Source organism: Calidris pugnax, unplaced genomic scaffold (assembly GCF_001431845.1).
Source record: "Calidris pugnax isolate Ruff unplaced genomic scaffold, ASM143184v1 scaffold24, whole genome shotgun sequence".
Classification (NCBI taxonomy): Eukaryota; Metazoa; Chordata; class Aves; order Charadriiformes; family Scolopacidae; genus Calidris; species Calidris pugnax.
The window spans coordinates 16269876-16283145 of record NW_015090922.1 but is presented as its reverse complement, the minus strand read 5'-3'; the positions used below and the strand labels follow the sequence as shown (position 1 = coordinate 16283145).

Below are 13270 nucleotides of genomic sequence, written 5' to 3'. Positions count from 1 at the left end.
GCGCCTCCCTTATCCCGCTAGATTTCAAACCTGCGCGAAAATAACGGCAGCTTGAACGGCACCCGGTCCCTCAGGCGACGCGCAGCCGGGAGGATAAAAGCCCTTCGGTAGCCCAAAACCCCCGAGGGGGGCCCGGCCCGCGGCTGGCCCGGCCTCTGGTACCGGGAGCGGGGGTACCCCCGCTCCCGGTACCAGAGGCCGGGCCAGCCGCGGGCCGGGCCCCCCTCGGGGGTTTTGGGCTACCGAAGGGCTTTTATCCTCCCGGCTGCGCGTCGCCTGAGGGACCGGGTGCCGTTCAAGCTGCCGTTATTTTCGCGTAGTTTTGAAATCTAGCGGGAAAAGGGAGGCGCGGAGGGACCCTTTGGTGGGGGGTGTGTGGTGGGGTGGGAAAGTCGTGAGAGGAGGCTGAGCTAATAAAAGGATACCTCGGAAGAAATAGAAAATTGCTCTCAGTTCGTTAGAAATAAGCAATCAGGGAAAGAAAAAGAAAAAACACACCAAAACCAACCCCAAATTGACACAAGAGCAGATAAGCGTGAGTTGGCTGTAAACGAGCTTCTACTGGAAGGGGAAAGATTTCTTAGCCATAATGCAGTGAAGTTGTGGGATGATTTTGCAGTTGAGGTCGTGGGGATGAATAAAGGAATTGGTCTTAAGCTGACCTGTATAGGTTGGTGGAAGTAAGTTTGACGCCAGAGGGTTCAAATCGGTGCCCCAGGACATTTTTTCTAGTTCAGTGTTCCTGTGTAGTGTAATAAAAACCAGTAAGTTTTTATTGCTCGCTATCAATAGCAATGAGGCTTAGCTAGTGCTCCCTGTATCTATGCCTTCTACTTTTTACCTGCTTTCCTGTTCCTTGGTTCTTGTCCTCTGCGGGCCTTCCCACTTAGTTTCTATAAACTCTATTTTAAGTGTTAGTCCTTTCTCTGGGTTTATTCAAAGTTTATCAGCCACATCCATCTTTCCAGTGATTCCTGGTGAAAAACATAAATACCCTCCAACTTGAGCACACGTATTTAATAAAGTTCTGCTGTGGAAGTCATGTAGGAAAGCTCTTTTATTAATTAACATTTGCAGAGCTGATGTCAGAGGTGTTCTGTGTCTCTTGTGAAAAATTGTTTCCACATTGCATGTTTGCCATTAGATTGACCTTCTTTCTTTTTTTTGTGTGTGTGTGTATATGTGTTTGTGTAAAATGAATCTTTTATTCTGTAGCAGTAACCAACCTAGTTATCTAGGTGCTGACATCTGGGTTGTCTTCATCTACAAGCGTTTAATGATAAGTAGGTTGTAGGAATAATTTGAAATTCAAGCCACCAGTAATAGGGAAGCTTCTGCGTAGATTTCGTGTTTGTTTAGTTAGACTAGCTATTGAAAAAGGTAGGTTCAAAAGAAGACAGTATTTCTTACCTAAAGCAAATGTAAATTGAGAAGCATAATACTGAATAGTCCATAAAATTATCTGTGCCACCGTGCTGCTGTTCTTTACTCTTCAGCATGTAGGAGAAAGTTACTTTGCTTAATGTTTAGCAAGTGTGATCATTTTCTTTCAGCAAAAATGAAGAGAAGGACAGAACCTGAGTTTAGCAGTCCCCAAAAGAAGCAGAAGAAGAGGATAGAAGACTTGGGATTAACCCTCAGTTCTACTTCAGATGATGAAACTCAATTCAGTAATCATACTACTCAAGGTAAGGTTGAAGATAAGATAGGGAATTTAAACAGAAACTAGGAATTGAACCCATGTTTCTTAAATCTTAATTGATAGCCTGAACTACTCTCTCTTTAGGAGCAAACCTACGTTATTTCTTTGCACAACCTTGGATTGGTTTGACTTTTCTTAAGCTTTTTAAAAATCTTATGTAAATAATTTCATCTGAGAATTGTATGAATTCAGAAATAGAGAACAAAACTTGGAGATGACAAGTGCACGGTCCATAGCTGTAAAGATTCTTGTAATATATGAGCAGCATTAATCTTCTCAGTCTCAGCAGTTATTTCTGATTTGGAAACTTTCAGTAGTGAGGAGTTGTGGGTGTTGTGCCATAAAGAAACATCATAATCCCTCATTGTTTAAAAAAATAAAAATAACAGTAATCACATTTTTGTGAATGGGAAAAATTGAGATGTATACAAAGGGCAGGTTGATTGGAACTCATATATTGTAGCACCTTCTCTTTTGTTGACTCAGTATGATTTTTTGCAGGGAGAGAGGAGCTGTGAGAGCTCACAGGTGTTTGGTTTCAGAAAGAAAAACAGTTCCAGGGTTAACTAAATTAATTGCCTACTTTTTCTCAAGTTGGAGTGCACTTTCTCACCTGGAGCTTGGGGTGTACCAAAGATGAGGCCAGTGCCCTACACAATTGGTATCATTGTTGTGGGGTGCTTTAAACTCTCCCAGGATGGTATTTCAGGTTGCTTCATGATCATGCTTTCTGATGGGGCTTTCCTGTGGTCATAAAGTGTTAGTGAGAAAAGGCTTCTTTATGTGTTCAGGCCCTCATCTTGTGAAAATGGAAGGGGATGTGATGGAAGATGAGTGGGTCAGTCTGGGAGTAGTCGTAGTGACAGGGTATGGTGCATGTACCTGTCTGGCAAGGCTGGAGGTGGGTGAGGAGGCAAGAGGTGCAGGGTGTAGGAGCTGGGGTAGAGAACACTGCGTTCAGCGCTGAGCTAAAAAATTCAAACCAATATTTTAAATTTTTTTTCCCCCTTTTGATTATTGAGTTCATATATGGATCAGAATAGTCTGCGAGTTTTTAGTGTTTAAGAAGCAAGTTGATACAGTTCAAGGACAACATTTTGAGTAGGTTTAATTGTTTATTAGTCTGTTACACCCATTGTAGTTTCTGATGAAAGAAGAAAGCTCGAGGGAGAGAAGTGGTTTGAGGTCTGATCTCAGCTGAGTGCCGTCCAACAAATGTTAAAAGCAAGAAGAGCTGTGAAGGGACTTTCTTGGGATTCATGTAGCGGGTGTTGTGTTTGAGGCACATCCTGAGCCTCTGAAAAATAAGATACAGCTCAAAAGCAGGCAGCAAAGTTAATTGAAGCTGTGTATTGGAGAAGTAGAAAGCAGTAACAGACTCTAAAACAAAATCTTCTGTTGACATCTGTGAACTTCACGAAGGAGAGATGCATGTAGCTTGTGTGACAGATGTTTGAAAATTAAGATGGGTATATAATATTGCAAACACAAATGAAATCATAGCCTTCCTTGTCCTGAGCTGGAAGCCTCAAAGGTTGATACTGTAAAACTCTAGCATAGTAATTATGGGGGAACACAAGTCCTGAATCTTAAAAGCAGATAGTTAAGCAACAAGGATTGAGCACGAATTGAAAGGGTTTTAACTACAGTTGTAGTTAAAACTATGGTGTCTTTCATTTTCACTTTCTTGTAATGGCCTTTCTTTACTAATTTTCCAGCTGTTTCCTTTTACTTATGCTGAGTTTTCTGTAACAGGAAAATACAGAGATCTGTGACTTGGTACTTTTTCTTATATCAGAAAAATGTAAGAGGTTCAGTCCTCCTTTCTACTTAATTGTAATGTCTTTTGTTAACACTTCTATGGAGCTAAATAATTCCTTTTTAAGTGATAAACAGAAAACAATTAATGCTGCTAACAACAGTTTTCTGCACTATCTCTGGGCAACTTAGGCAATTCAACTTCTCCTAGTTGTGTGAAGTAGCACAGAGTGATTTCTAGCACTCAGCAGACGAGAGAGGCTCAAGAGGCAGAGGAGGAGGAACGTGCACAGCCATGAAGCAGAGCAATGAAGCACATGGCTGTGCTTGCTGTGGATCACTGCTCCAGTAGTCTGGATGGCTTTTCCCACAGCAGTAACTTTAGTATGACTGGTGTGGTGCTTCGCAAATTTCAGGAGGGAAGTATGTGCTGTTGCTTCATCCTAGTGGTGGAATTACCAGAGGAGAAGCAGAAGGACTCAGTGGGTTGTAGGGCCTCCCTCGCTACCCACCTGGTGCAGAGCAGGCTTTTGGACAAATGACTGACTACTCTGATTCCTGCCCAGATCCCAATTTCATCCAGCCCACAGCAAATAGGCTTGGGCCTCTCGCAACGGTAGAGCAGCAGCAAGGACTATATGGCTCATACAGGCCTAGGTTCTTCCCAGGTAGATCCCAGGGTGAAACTGGGCAGAGACAGAGCTTCATTGTTTGGTGCCTGTGAAAGCTCTGCTGCATTTGTCTCGGGTGACTTTCAAGCAAATAAAAAATATATTTTGAGTGCCTGCTGCGTATGGTGGAACACATTACCTTGATTGGACCATTGACTTGATTAACTTCTTCCTCAAACCTTCATCTCTGTCGGGGTATTTTTAAACTAGATTGGTGTCTTCTGACATTATCTTTCACTTGGGTTTGTATGTAGCAATACACTGTAGAAGTGAAAAACTGTCTCATTTGCTGTAGTGAACTTGTGGATCCTTGCTACTGAGGTGGCTAGTGGGGGTCAAACTGAAGTTAGTATTGGGACTAAGGAATTCAACTCTCTTCTTTCCGGAGTGTTGGCCATTTGGTAGATGCCCATGTACTTGATATGGGTTTTTGTTAAAGTTAGGGATGCGTTTACACCTGTAGTTAGGTAGGAAACTGAGAAAAATCCAGTATATTTTATCAACACGTCAGTAATTATCATTATTCTTTGGAGAGAATCTTTGTGGACTTTCTCAGCTGAGAAAGGTCAAGCACACCAGTGTACTGTCGTGGTCATGCTGTGGCCTGCTCTGCTGCTGTAATGGGGTTTGCCTGGCCCTTTTGGGAGGTTGGGATCCATTGGCTCAGAGAGGTGGTGTGTGTCCTTGAGACAAAGGGGCAGATGACCAGTGGTTTTTCCCCAGGGTATTTTATATTAGAGCTTCCCTTAGCACGTTTGAGATACTGAAGTGTCCTCTCTATTTATCTGCTGAGAGGATTTAGTGAGTCATACTGTATAGTTCTTAATGTGATTACTGAGATGTCTTTATTCCATTTTCTTTTTATATTCATACTTGCTTTTCTCACTTTTTTTTTTGTTGTTTTCAGAGTCTTCCAGTAGCAGCAGTGGGTCTGACAGTGAGAGCGATGAAAAAAGACCAGTCTTCAGTAATGAGTTCAAACAAGACTCTCTTGTGGAGGGTACTTCATCTCGCTACTCAATGTATAACAGTGTCTCCCAAAAGCTCATGGTAGGTCAAAATAGTTTTGGAGCAAACTGTTAAAACCTGATGAGAGCAAAGTGACAAGACCAGTCTGTTTTAAGAGATTCTGATCCTCCTTGTAGCAGGGTTCTCTCCTCCTTTGAGCCAGCTGCTGAGCAATTAGGGGAGGCTGAGAGAGCTTGGCTGAAGGGGACCTGTTAAAAAAGAAAGTTCATAGATGTTCAAGGCCTTGGAGCAGGGAGGTGAATGTGAAGGGAAGGATCTCTGGGTCAGGCAGCTTGCTGAGCTTGAACGAAGAGTCCGGCCATGTTTTTTGCAATGCTTGAGTTAACAAATGCCTTGTAAGAAAGGCCTTAACAAATTCTGTGATTGACATTAGTTTGTTTGGTCTTGGAGTCTGGCTGGCATACCCTTGTAGAATTTTTATCTTAATTATTAAGGTACTTCTTTTTCTTTCAAGTAGTGCCACTCTGCTTTATGCAGGGCCAGAAATTTCTTGGAAAGGCAGGCAGTTGTGAACGATAGCGAATGTGAGAACTGAACTTTGAAGGTGAATGCCACCCCCTTAACTGCACAGTGTTAGTGTGGGGAAGAAAGTACTTTAGGAAGTGCTAAGAAAGTAGTTGACTGTCTCTGTCTCATGGTAGTCCCAAATTTGGAAACTTTTCCCAGAGTTTAAAGGCAATAGTAGGCTGTAGAGAAGAGTCATCTTCTTCTGGTGCATGCTGTAACGCTTATTTCCTAATGCAAACTTTGTCACTGGTGTCACAAGTATCTCATAATCCTGAAACAATTTCCATTATTGATAACATAGAAAGAAAATGTTATTTCCAAGGACAGCAGATGTTGCAGTTTGGGCCTCTCGCTCCAAGGAGAGGAAGAAGAGAGAGAAAGATTTATGAGTTTAGAAAAAAAAAAGCTAATTTAATGAAATACTAATAATGAAATAAAAAGGAAATCATGAAATAGATTATATATACATATATATATATATAAAAATATATATACAAAACCATATCAAGCTCCCAGAGGGATGTCACTGGCAGGCCCTGGGAAAGTTCCAGACTGGAAGACCCTATTGGTTGGTTTGGGTTATCTGACCTGTCCACGCCTCCCCACAGGTGGAACCCCTCTGTGGGTTAAGCCACCAAGACAGCTGACCCTGGTCACCACAGCAACAAGTATCAGCAGGAGCCTCTCTCACTGAACAAAGATTTGGGTCTGCTCCACCCCAAACCAGGACAATGATGAGATGTGTAGTTGTGTGTTACTTGAAATGTGACAGGAAGTTTGGGACTCAATGAGGGACTGAAATCGTGTCTCCTTTTGTTCTGTGCTGGTGCTGTACTCACAGGAGCAGGGGTCAGCAATCTTTCCATGGTGGTAGGCCAGCTTGTACCTGCCTTTGCCAAGTTAAAGTTCAGTCTTCTGCTAGAAACTGGGAAGTGCTAGCTGCTACTAGGAGTGGGAACAGGGAGATATACCTCCACTCAAGGAGGTGGAATGCTGCTGACCAGCAGGATCACACCTCTACATGAAAACTTTCAGCTGTTGCTGAATTCAAAACTCCATGGGATCCAGAGGCTGATTGTTGCTGAATGTACCTCTCTGTAGAAGAATCCTGTTGCTGATCATTCAGAATCTGCCCACGTGCATTTTTGGTACCGGGCTGGCTGATTCTAGCACAAGACTCTTTCACTTGGAAAGTCTTCTCTGGAGCCAATTAAGATGTGTGCTTTCAGTCGCCACAATGCAGGAGCTTTTACTACTGAATTTGTTAGGCTTTTATTTCTAAGGCCTCATAAATCTGAGTGTAAAGATTGTTGTGCTATCCAGTCTGGATGAATGACTTGGTAGCATTAGGTAAGTAAAATGAAAATAGTCCCTGATTACTAGATGTTCAAAATTCTGTCTTCAGAAAACCAGTGTGTAACAGGCTCAGTGGCTGTCACATTTGGTGTGTGTATTTGAAGGTCTGATTCAGAGCCAGGTATCAAAGGCCATGGGAAAACACCATGTACCTTTGTATAAAACCTGTCATGTGTTCTTGTATTGTTTCTCATACAGATTGGTAATATACAATGTTTTTGTTGCTTCTCACAGGAAGGAGTATGTGAAAAACATTCACTCCAAGTGAAACTTAATCCTTAAGTCTTTTATTTACTTATTTTCTCATAGATGTACTGGAGGGATTGAAATTGACAGCATTCATGCTTTTTGTTGTTGTTCTCTTGTTTCTAAAATTTATGAAGAGAAAACCCTGAAAAACTAGCTGTTAATTAACATATTTCTTTTAACTGAAGAGAAGAAACTGTATTTCAGGAGCAGCATGTCTTGCATTCTTCCTCTGAGTTTTAGGTCAAGTTTTAACTGATGCTTGAAATGTGTCTAAGTGCATGTTCACAACAAAGAATATCATCACAACATGAATTTTTTCCTGTGCCAGCATCTTTTGTTTTATGAACCTTCCACGCTTACTGAACACTCTGATGAATGGCTCCAGGCTCCTCACTACTTTTCCCTATGAGCAGGCTGTTCCCAAATTACTGAACCTTTTGTAATTTGCTGTCATCTCAAACATCATTCTTCGGTCCTGGCTCAATGAAGTGAACTTAATATTAAGTTCTGAAAGCCACAATGGAGATTAATAATGCTCAATGCCTTCAAGTCAATTCAGGGTGATGTGCTGTTTTCCCTGCTGGTCTTTGACCCCAGTAGTAGTACATAAACACAAGTCCACTTGCCTCAGTGTGTTCCCTTTGCTTTCTCTATAGGCCAAGATGGGATTCCGAGAAGGAGAAGGTCTGGGAAAATATGGCCAAGGCAGAAAGGATATTATTGAGGCCTCCAATCAGAAGGGAAGGAGAGGCTTTGGGCTGACTCTCAAAGGATTTGATGGGGAGCTCAATATTGATTGGCAGGATGAGCCAGAGGTAAGTACTTTCTGGTTTTAATCTTTTCTGTTGCTGTGTTCAGGATTTGCCCTCTGGGAATGGAGTTTAGTGTTGTCTGCTAAAACTGTTTACCTATGAAGTGGCTCTGCTGGGTAGACCCAGGCCTTATTTTGTCCCATAACAGCATGGCAAAGCTTGTTTTCTGTCACATGTATTAATGTTCTGGCACAAAATTGGCTTCAGATGGGTTGTTGCTGTGGTCTGTAGGATTTGTTTTCTGAGTTTGCAGTAGTGAATGCAATAGGAAATTGTCATCAAGCTCTTTTAAGTTTACCATTTTCATTTTGTATATCATTTTTCATGCCTGTCTAGGTGATTTTTTTTTTTTCCCCTGAGTATATTTAATAGTCTCAAATAAAATGCTAAGATGTCTGTTCCTGTGTATTGTCAAGCTCTTCAATGGGGAAGAACATTGGGAAATAGATGTCAGGAAAGTAAAGTGTTGTTTTGATACTTTTTGGTGTGAAATAGCTGCTGTATGTTTGTATTTAAAAAGAATAAAACAAACCAAAACACTGAATCCTAAGGATCTGGCAGCTATAGAGTAACCCAGAAGGTCCCAGTCATTGCTAGTGAAGGGTAGCAATGCTTGTTAAGTCATGTATGGTGCGCGTTATAGTACTTTGCTCTCCGTTCTTTGAATTGCTTTCAGCAGATGAAAATAGTATCAGAGGTTGTCCCTTGAGACTCAGGAATTTGAGACCTGTCCTGTAGGCTCCTTGGTTTAGGTCTCATTTTCCAGTGTGTTTCTATGGCTTACAGCAGTTAAGTGTGTGATTAACTGATGTGGATGATACTACTATAATAAACATAAGAAGGTTAGTAGAACTTAGCAGCCTCTCTTTTTGGAGGCGTAGCATCACATTGATCTTAATGGCTATAGCAATTCCTTCCCAAGATTATAAAAATTGTTCAAAGCCTGAATAAAATTGTGGAACGAGGGATCTGTCAGAAAGAACTGGGAGAAAGAACATGTAAAGCACCATCAAGAAGTGTGGTTTTTTGGCAACTGTCTCTTTTGCAGCATCTCTAAAATGTACTTTGAGAGTACTAGGCTTTTTCTTTGTCTTGATTATTTATCAGACTCTAATGAGAGGAAAGTGGTGTGAATATTTTTGTGGTGGAGTGCTTTTATTTGATTTTTGGCTTGTGTTTTTTTTTTTTTTAATCTAAAATCCAAGCAAATAAGACATCTTTTAGACTAGGAGAAAAAACCTCTACGGTTGGCCCTAAAGTCATGGCGTAACCCTTTATGCTAGGATTGGGAGGCAAACTTTTGGGGAGCAATTAGTTGGTATGCTTTGCTAGCAAAAACATCTTTGACTCTTTCCATGTCTTGTGTTTGCAGCCCAGTGCCTATGAGGAGGTGGACTGGTGCCTCGAGTGTACCACGGAAATCCCTGATGCCCAAGAGCTGAAGGAGTGGATGACTGTGGGGAAGGTAATTTTTTAGATCTCAGTACTTTCCAGCCTAAAATGATGCAGGACTACTCAGCCTGAAACAATTGCTTTGTCAAAGAGTTGTAGAATAACCTAAGCTGGAGGGAACCTTTGGAGATTGCTAGTGCACCTTCCTGCTTAAAGCAGGTCCATCTACATCGGGTTGCTCAATACCTTGTTTGGTTGAGTTTTGAGTATCTCCAAGGATAGAAATTTCACAACCTGTTCAGGCATCTCTTTCAGTGTTTGATATAACCCACTTGACAAAAGTAAATTTCCTTGTGTCTCATTGGCATTTTTTATGTTGCAGCTTGTGTGCATTGCTTCTTTTCCTGTTGCTGTCCACCTCTAATAGTCTAGATCAATCGTCTCTATTTTCTGCCATTAGGTACTTACAGACAGCAGTAGGACATTTCTTCTCCATCCAGCTCATCAAATACACTCTTTCCTTTCTGAACAAACTGTATCTCAGTCTCTTCTCATACACCAGAAGCTTTTGCACCCTTGTCATCTAGGCTGTCCTCATGCTGGGCTTGCTTCCCTATGTCTGCCTTGTACTGGGGAGCGCTAAACCGGATGCAGTATTCCACATGTGGTCTCAAGATGCCTAACGGGAGAATAATTTCTCAGCCTGCTGGTTATGCTTTTGCTAATACAGCCTAATATGTGGTTGGCAGCCTCCATCCATTACTGGTACATGTTGCATTCTGAAATGACTGGTACCATGTTTGCTAATTGTTATCTGTGTTCTTGTCCTGTTTCAGAGGAAGATGGTGATTGAAGATGAAACAGAGTTCTGTAGTGAAGAGCTTCTACGTAATGTCCTGCAGTGCAAGGTGAGTTCCCTTCTTTAGAGAGGAACTGAAGTTTTGGGGAAGCAAGTGAAATAAAAAATTGAAGAGGATTGAGTAGTTTAATTAGGTGATTGGCGAGAGCTCAGAATGTCCTCTTTCACCTCCATGTCACTGGTATGACTTCACATCCTGGTTGTTACTGTCTGTTCAGAAACCTGTTCTGCACCTCAGCCTTTGAAGAGATGAATTGAAAGAGTCTCTCTTTTTTAGTCCAACTGAAAGGCAGAAGACTTGAATAAGCTAAGGAAAAATAAGCTCCCTTTCTTTTCGTGTGTGTTCCATCTTCCCTTCTAGATTTTATCATGCCCTTGTAAATTGCAGCAGAACGTGAGTGTGTGTGTATGTGTGACAGAAATACCTTAGGCTGGGACTGCTTTTGAGGTGGCTGACCACGTTATCAGGCTCTGGAGCTATCAGTACAGAATTCTTCAGTGTTACTAAATTTGCTAAAGAACTGGGGTGGCTTAGAAGAGAGAGTGAGTGTCATGATGTGACAGAAAAAGATTCTGTATTGGTGAACCAAACCCTGCAGAGAGTTTTCTGTCTAAGGAGAAAGAAGGATGAGGATAGGAAATGCTCATGCCTACCTATCCTTCAAGCCTTGCCAGATCAGCTCAATTTTGTTTCTGTTTGTGCAGAGCGTATTTGATGAGCTGGATGGAGAAGAAATGCGTCGAGCTCGAACAAGGTCTAATCCCTATGAGATGATCCGTGGAGTTTTCTTCCTGAACAGGTTTGCAGAACTTCTGGTAATGTAGTCCCTTTCCCCTTTATGTCCACTTTCAGCCTTGGGGGCTGAGGTTGAAACTTAATAGGTCCCTATATATGTTTTTTACAGGGCTGCAATGAAGATGGCAAATATGGACCATGTCTTTGACTACATGTTTACAAACCCTAAGGACTTCCATGGGGTGAGGGCCTCTAGTTAACTTTCAAACAGCATTGCTTTCTCAGAGAATGGAGGAGGTGGGGAGAAAGGAGAATCCTTAAGATTCTAGCTGGGAAACCCGGTGCTTGAAAGAGGCTTCTCTGAGTAGTGCAGTTGATGGTATATGTCTTTTAATTGATGGGAGCTGTTACTGGGTCAGTAGAACTTCCTCATTGTCCTTTTGCAGAGGCCCTTGATAAAGGAGCGAGACGCAGAGCTGCTTTACTTTGCTGATGTGTGCGCTGGTCCCGGAGGCTTCTCCGAGTACGTCTTGTGGAGGCGGAAGTGGCACGCGAAAGGATTTGGCATGACCTTGAAAGGACCAAATGATTTTAAACTAGAGGACTTTTATTCTGCTTCCAGTGAGCTCTTTGAACCTTATTATGGTATGTAGTCCCTGCATTGAGTGTTACCTGGTGTTTTCGTTTATGCTGCAGCATCTGTATTGGGAGCAGGGCTGGTATTGATACCAGTGTGGGGATCTAAGAGAAGCCTGTCCACAGAGAACTGTTTTGCAAGGTAGAAGGGGGCTGTTAACTGAGAAAGGAGTTGAGGTTGATGAGCTTGCATAACAAGTCGCATTTCTGCACTTATTTCCAGTCTGCCCTGGGAATGTGTCCCCCATTGTAATAATTGATACTTGAGTGCTTTGCTTATCTGAAAATTGTAGAGTCTTTTAAGATTGCGTGACAGCATTTTTCCCACTTCGCTGATGTCAGCCTGAAACACAGTAAGTGAGATGATTTATAGAATGGTTGGAAGGGACCTCAAAGATCATCTAGTTCCATCCCCCCTGCTGTGGCCAGGGACACCTCCCACTAGACCAGGTTACTCAAAGCTCCATCCAGCCTGGCCTTGAACACTTCCAGGGATGGGGCATCCACAGCTTCTCTGGGCAACATGTCCCAGTGTCTGGAAAGAATCGCTTCCTAATATCTCATCTAAACCTCCCCTCTTTCAGCTTAAAACTGTTACCCCTCATCCTATCACTACACTCCCTGGTAAAGAGTCCCTTCCCATCTTTCCTGTAGGCCCTGTCTAGGGTACTGGAAGGCTGCTATAAGGTCTCCCCAGAGCTTTCTCTTCTCCAGACTGAACAACCTCAGCTCTCTTGGGGCGTCCTCACAGGGGAGGTGCTCTAGCCCCCTGGCTTTCCCAAAGATCTGTTAGCAGAGCCAGAAACCTTACTTGCCTGACTGGCAGTGTGCTTCTGTATCAGACCTCACTAGCTCTGTTTTGATAATTGGTTGTGAGCTGTCAGTAAAAATAAATAAAACAGATTTGGGCTAGCAGCTGTATCTGTGACTAAATGAGCTTCTTAATCGAAAGAGGTTTAAGCTACCATGTTTTACCTTGCTTTGAGAGACACTAAGCAGGCATACACAGGCAATTGCTGCATCTCACCTCATTGGAAGGTAACCGGTTAAGCTTGCTGATATGTTGGAGTTCTCTGTCTGCATAGCCTCTAGAAATAGGAAGGGAAATACAAGGATTGCTAGTATTCCTGCTTCTTATTTCAGACTGTAGGAAACTTGAGTGTGACTGTCTTGGAAAAGCAAACGCTCTTTTCTACATTGTTGTGCTTTGGTTTTTTTTTTGTCCTTCCACCACTCTGACTCTTGTTGACTGCCACTTTTGACACCTGACCATGAAGTCTCAGAGAATGGTTAGCGGTTCAGGATTATATCTGTTAAAGAGAAGGTTCATGGCAAGGGCAGCAAGGTAGATAAACACATTGTTCTAAGAGCTGCAGCATTTGGATCTCTATAACTCACTGCAAACTGGTGTTCTTAAGGAGAGATGGAGATACCTGGAGAAATGAATAGCTCAATGACTTTGATGCATTTTCTTGATCCCTTTCTGTCTGTAGCGCTATAAAGTCTAGTGAGATGTGTACAAACTCTCTTCAGGTGATGGGAAGGAAGTAGACTGCCGTGATA

General features: G+C 42.3%; 1 protein-coding gene across 1 annotated transcript in view; it reads left to right on the top strand.

Annotated features, from left to right (window-relative positions):
- The window catches only part of CMTR1 (cap methyltransferase 1), a 29436-nt gene that overhangs the window by 232 nt on the left and 15934 nt on the right, over nucleotides 1–13270 (top strand). Inside the window, exons 2-9 of the mRNA XM_014951147.1 lie at nucleotides 1554–1688; nucleotides 5039–5181; nucleotides 7929–8087; nucleotides 9457–9549; nucleotides 10313–10384; nucleotides 11041–11135; nucleotides 11241–11313; nucleotides 11518–11716. Of these exons, the coding sequence (XP_014806633.1) occupies nucleotides 1559–1688; nucleotides 5039–5181; nucleotides 7929–8087; nucleotides 9457–9549; nucleotides 10313–10384; nucleotides 11041–11135; nucleotides 11241–11313; nucleotides 11518–11716 (964 nt within the window). The 5' untranslated portion in view covers nucleotides 1554–1558. The remainder of the gene's footprint in view (nucleotides 1–1553; nucleotides 1689–5038; nucleotides 5182–7928; nucleotides 8088–9456; nucleotides 9550–10312; nucleotides 10385–11040; nucleotides 11136–11240; nucleotides 11314–11517; nucleotides 11717–13270) is intronic.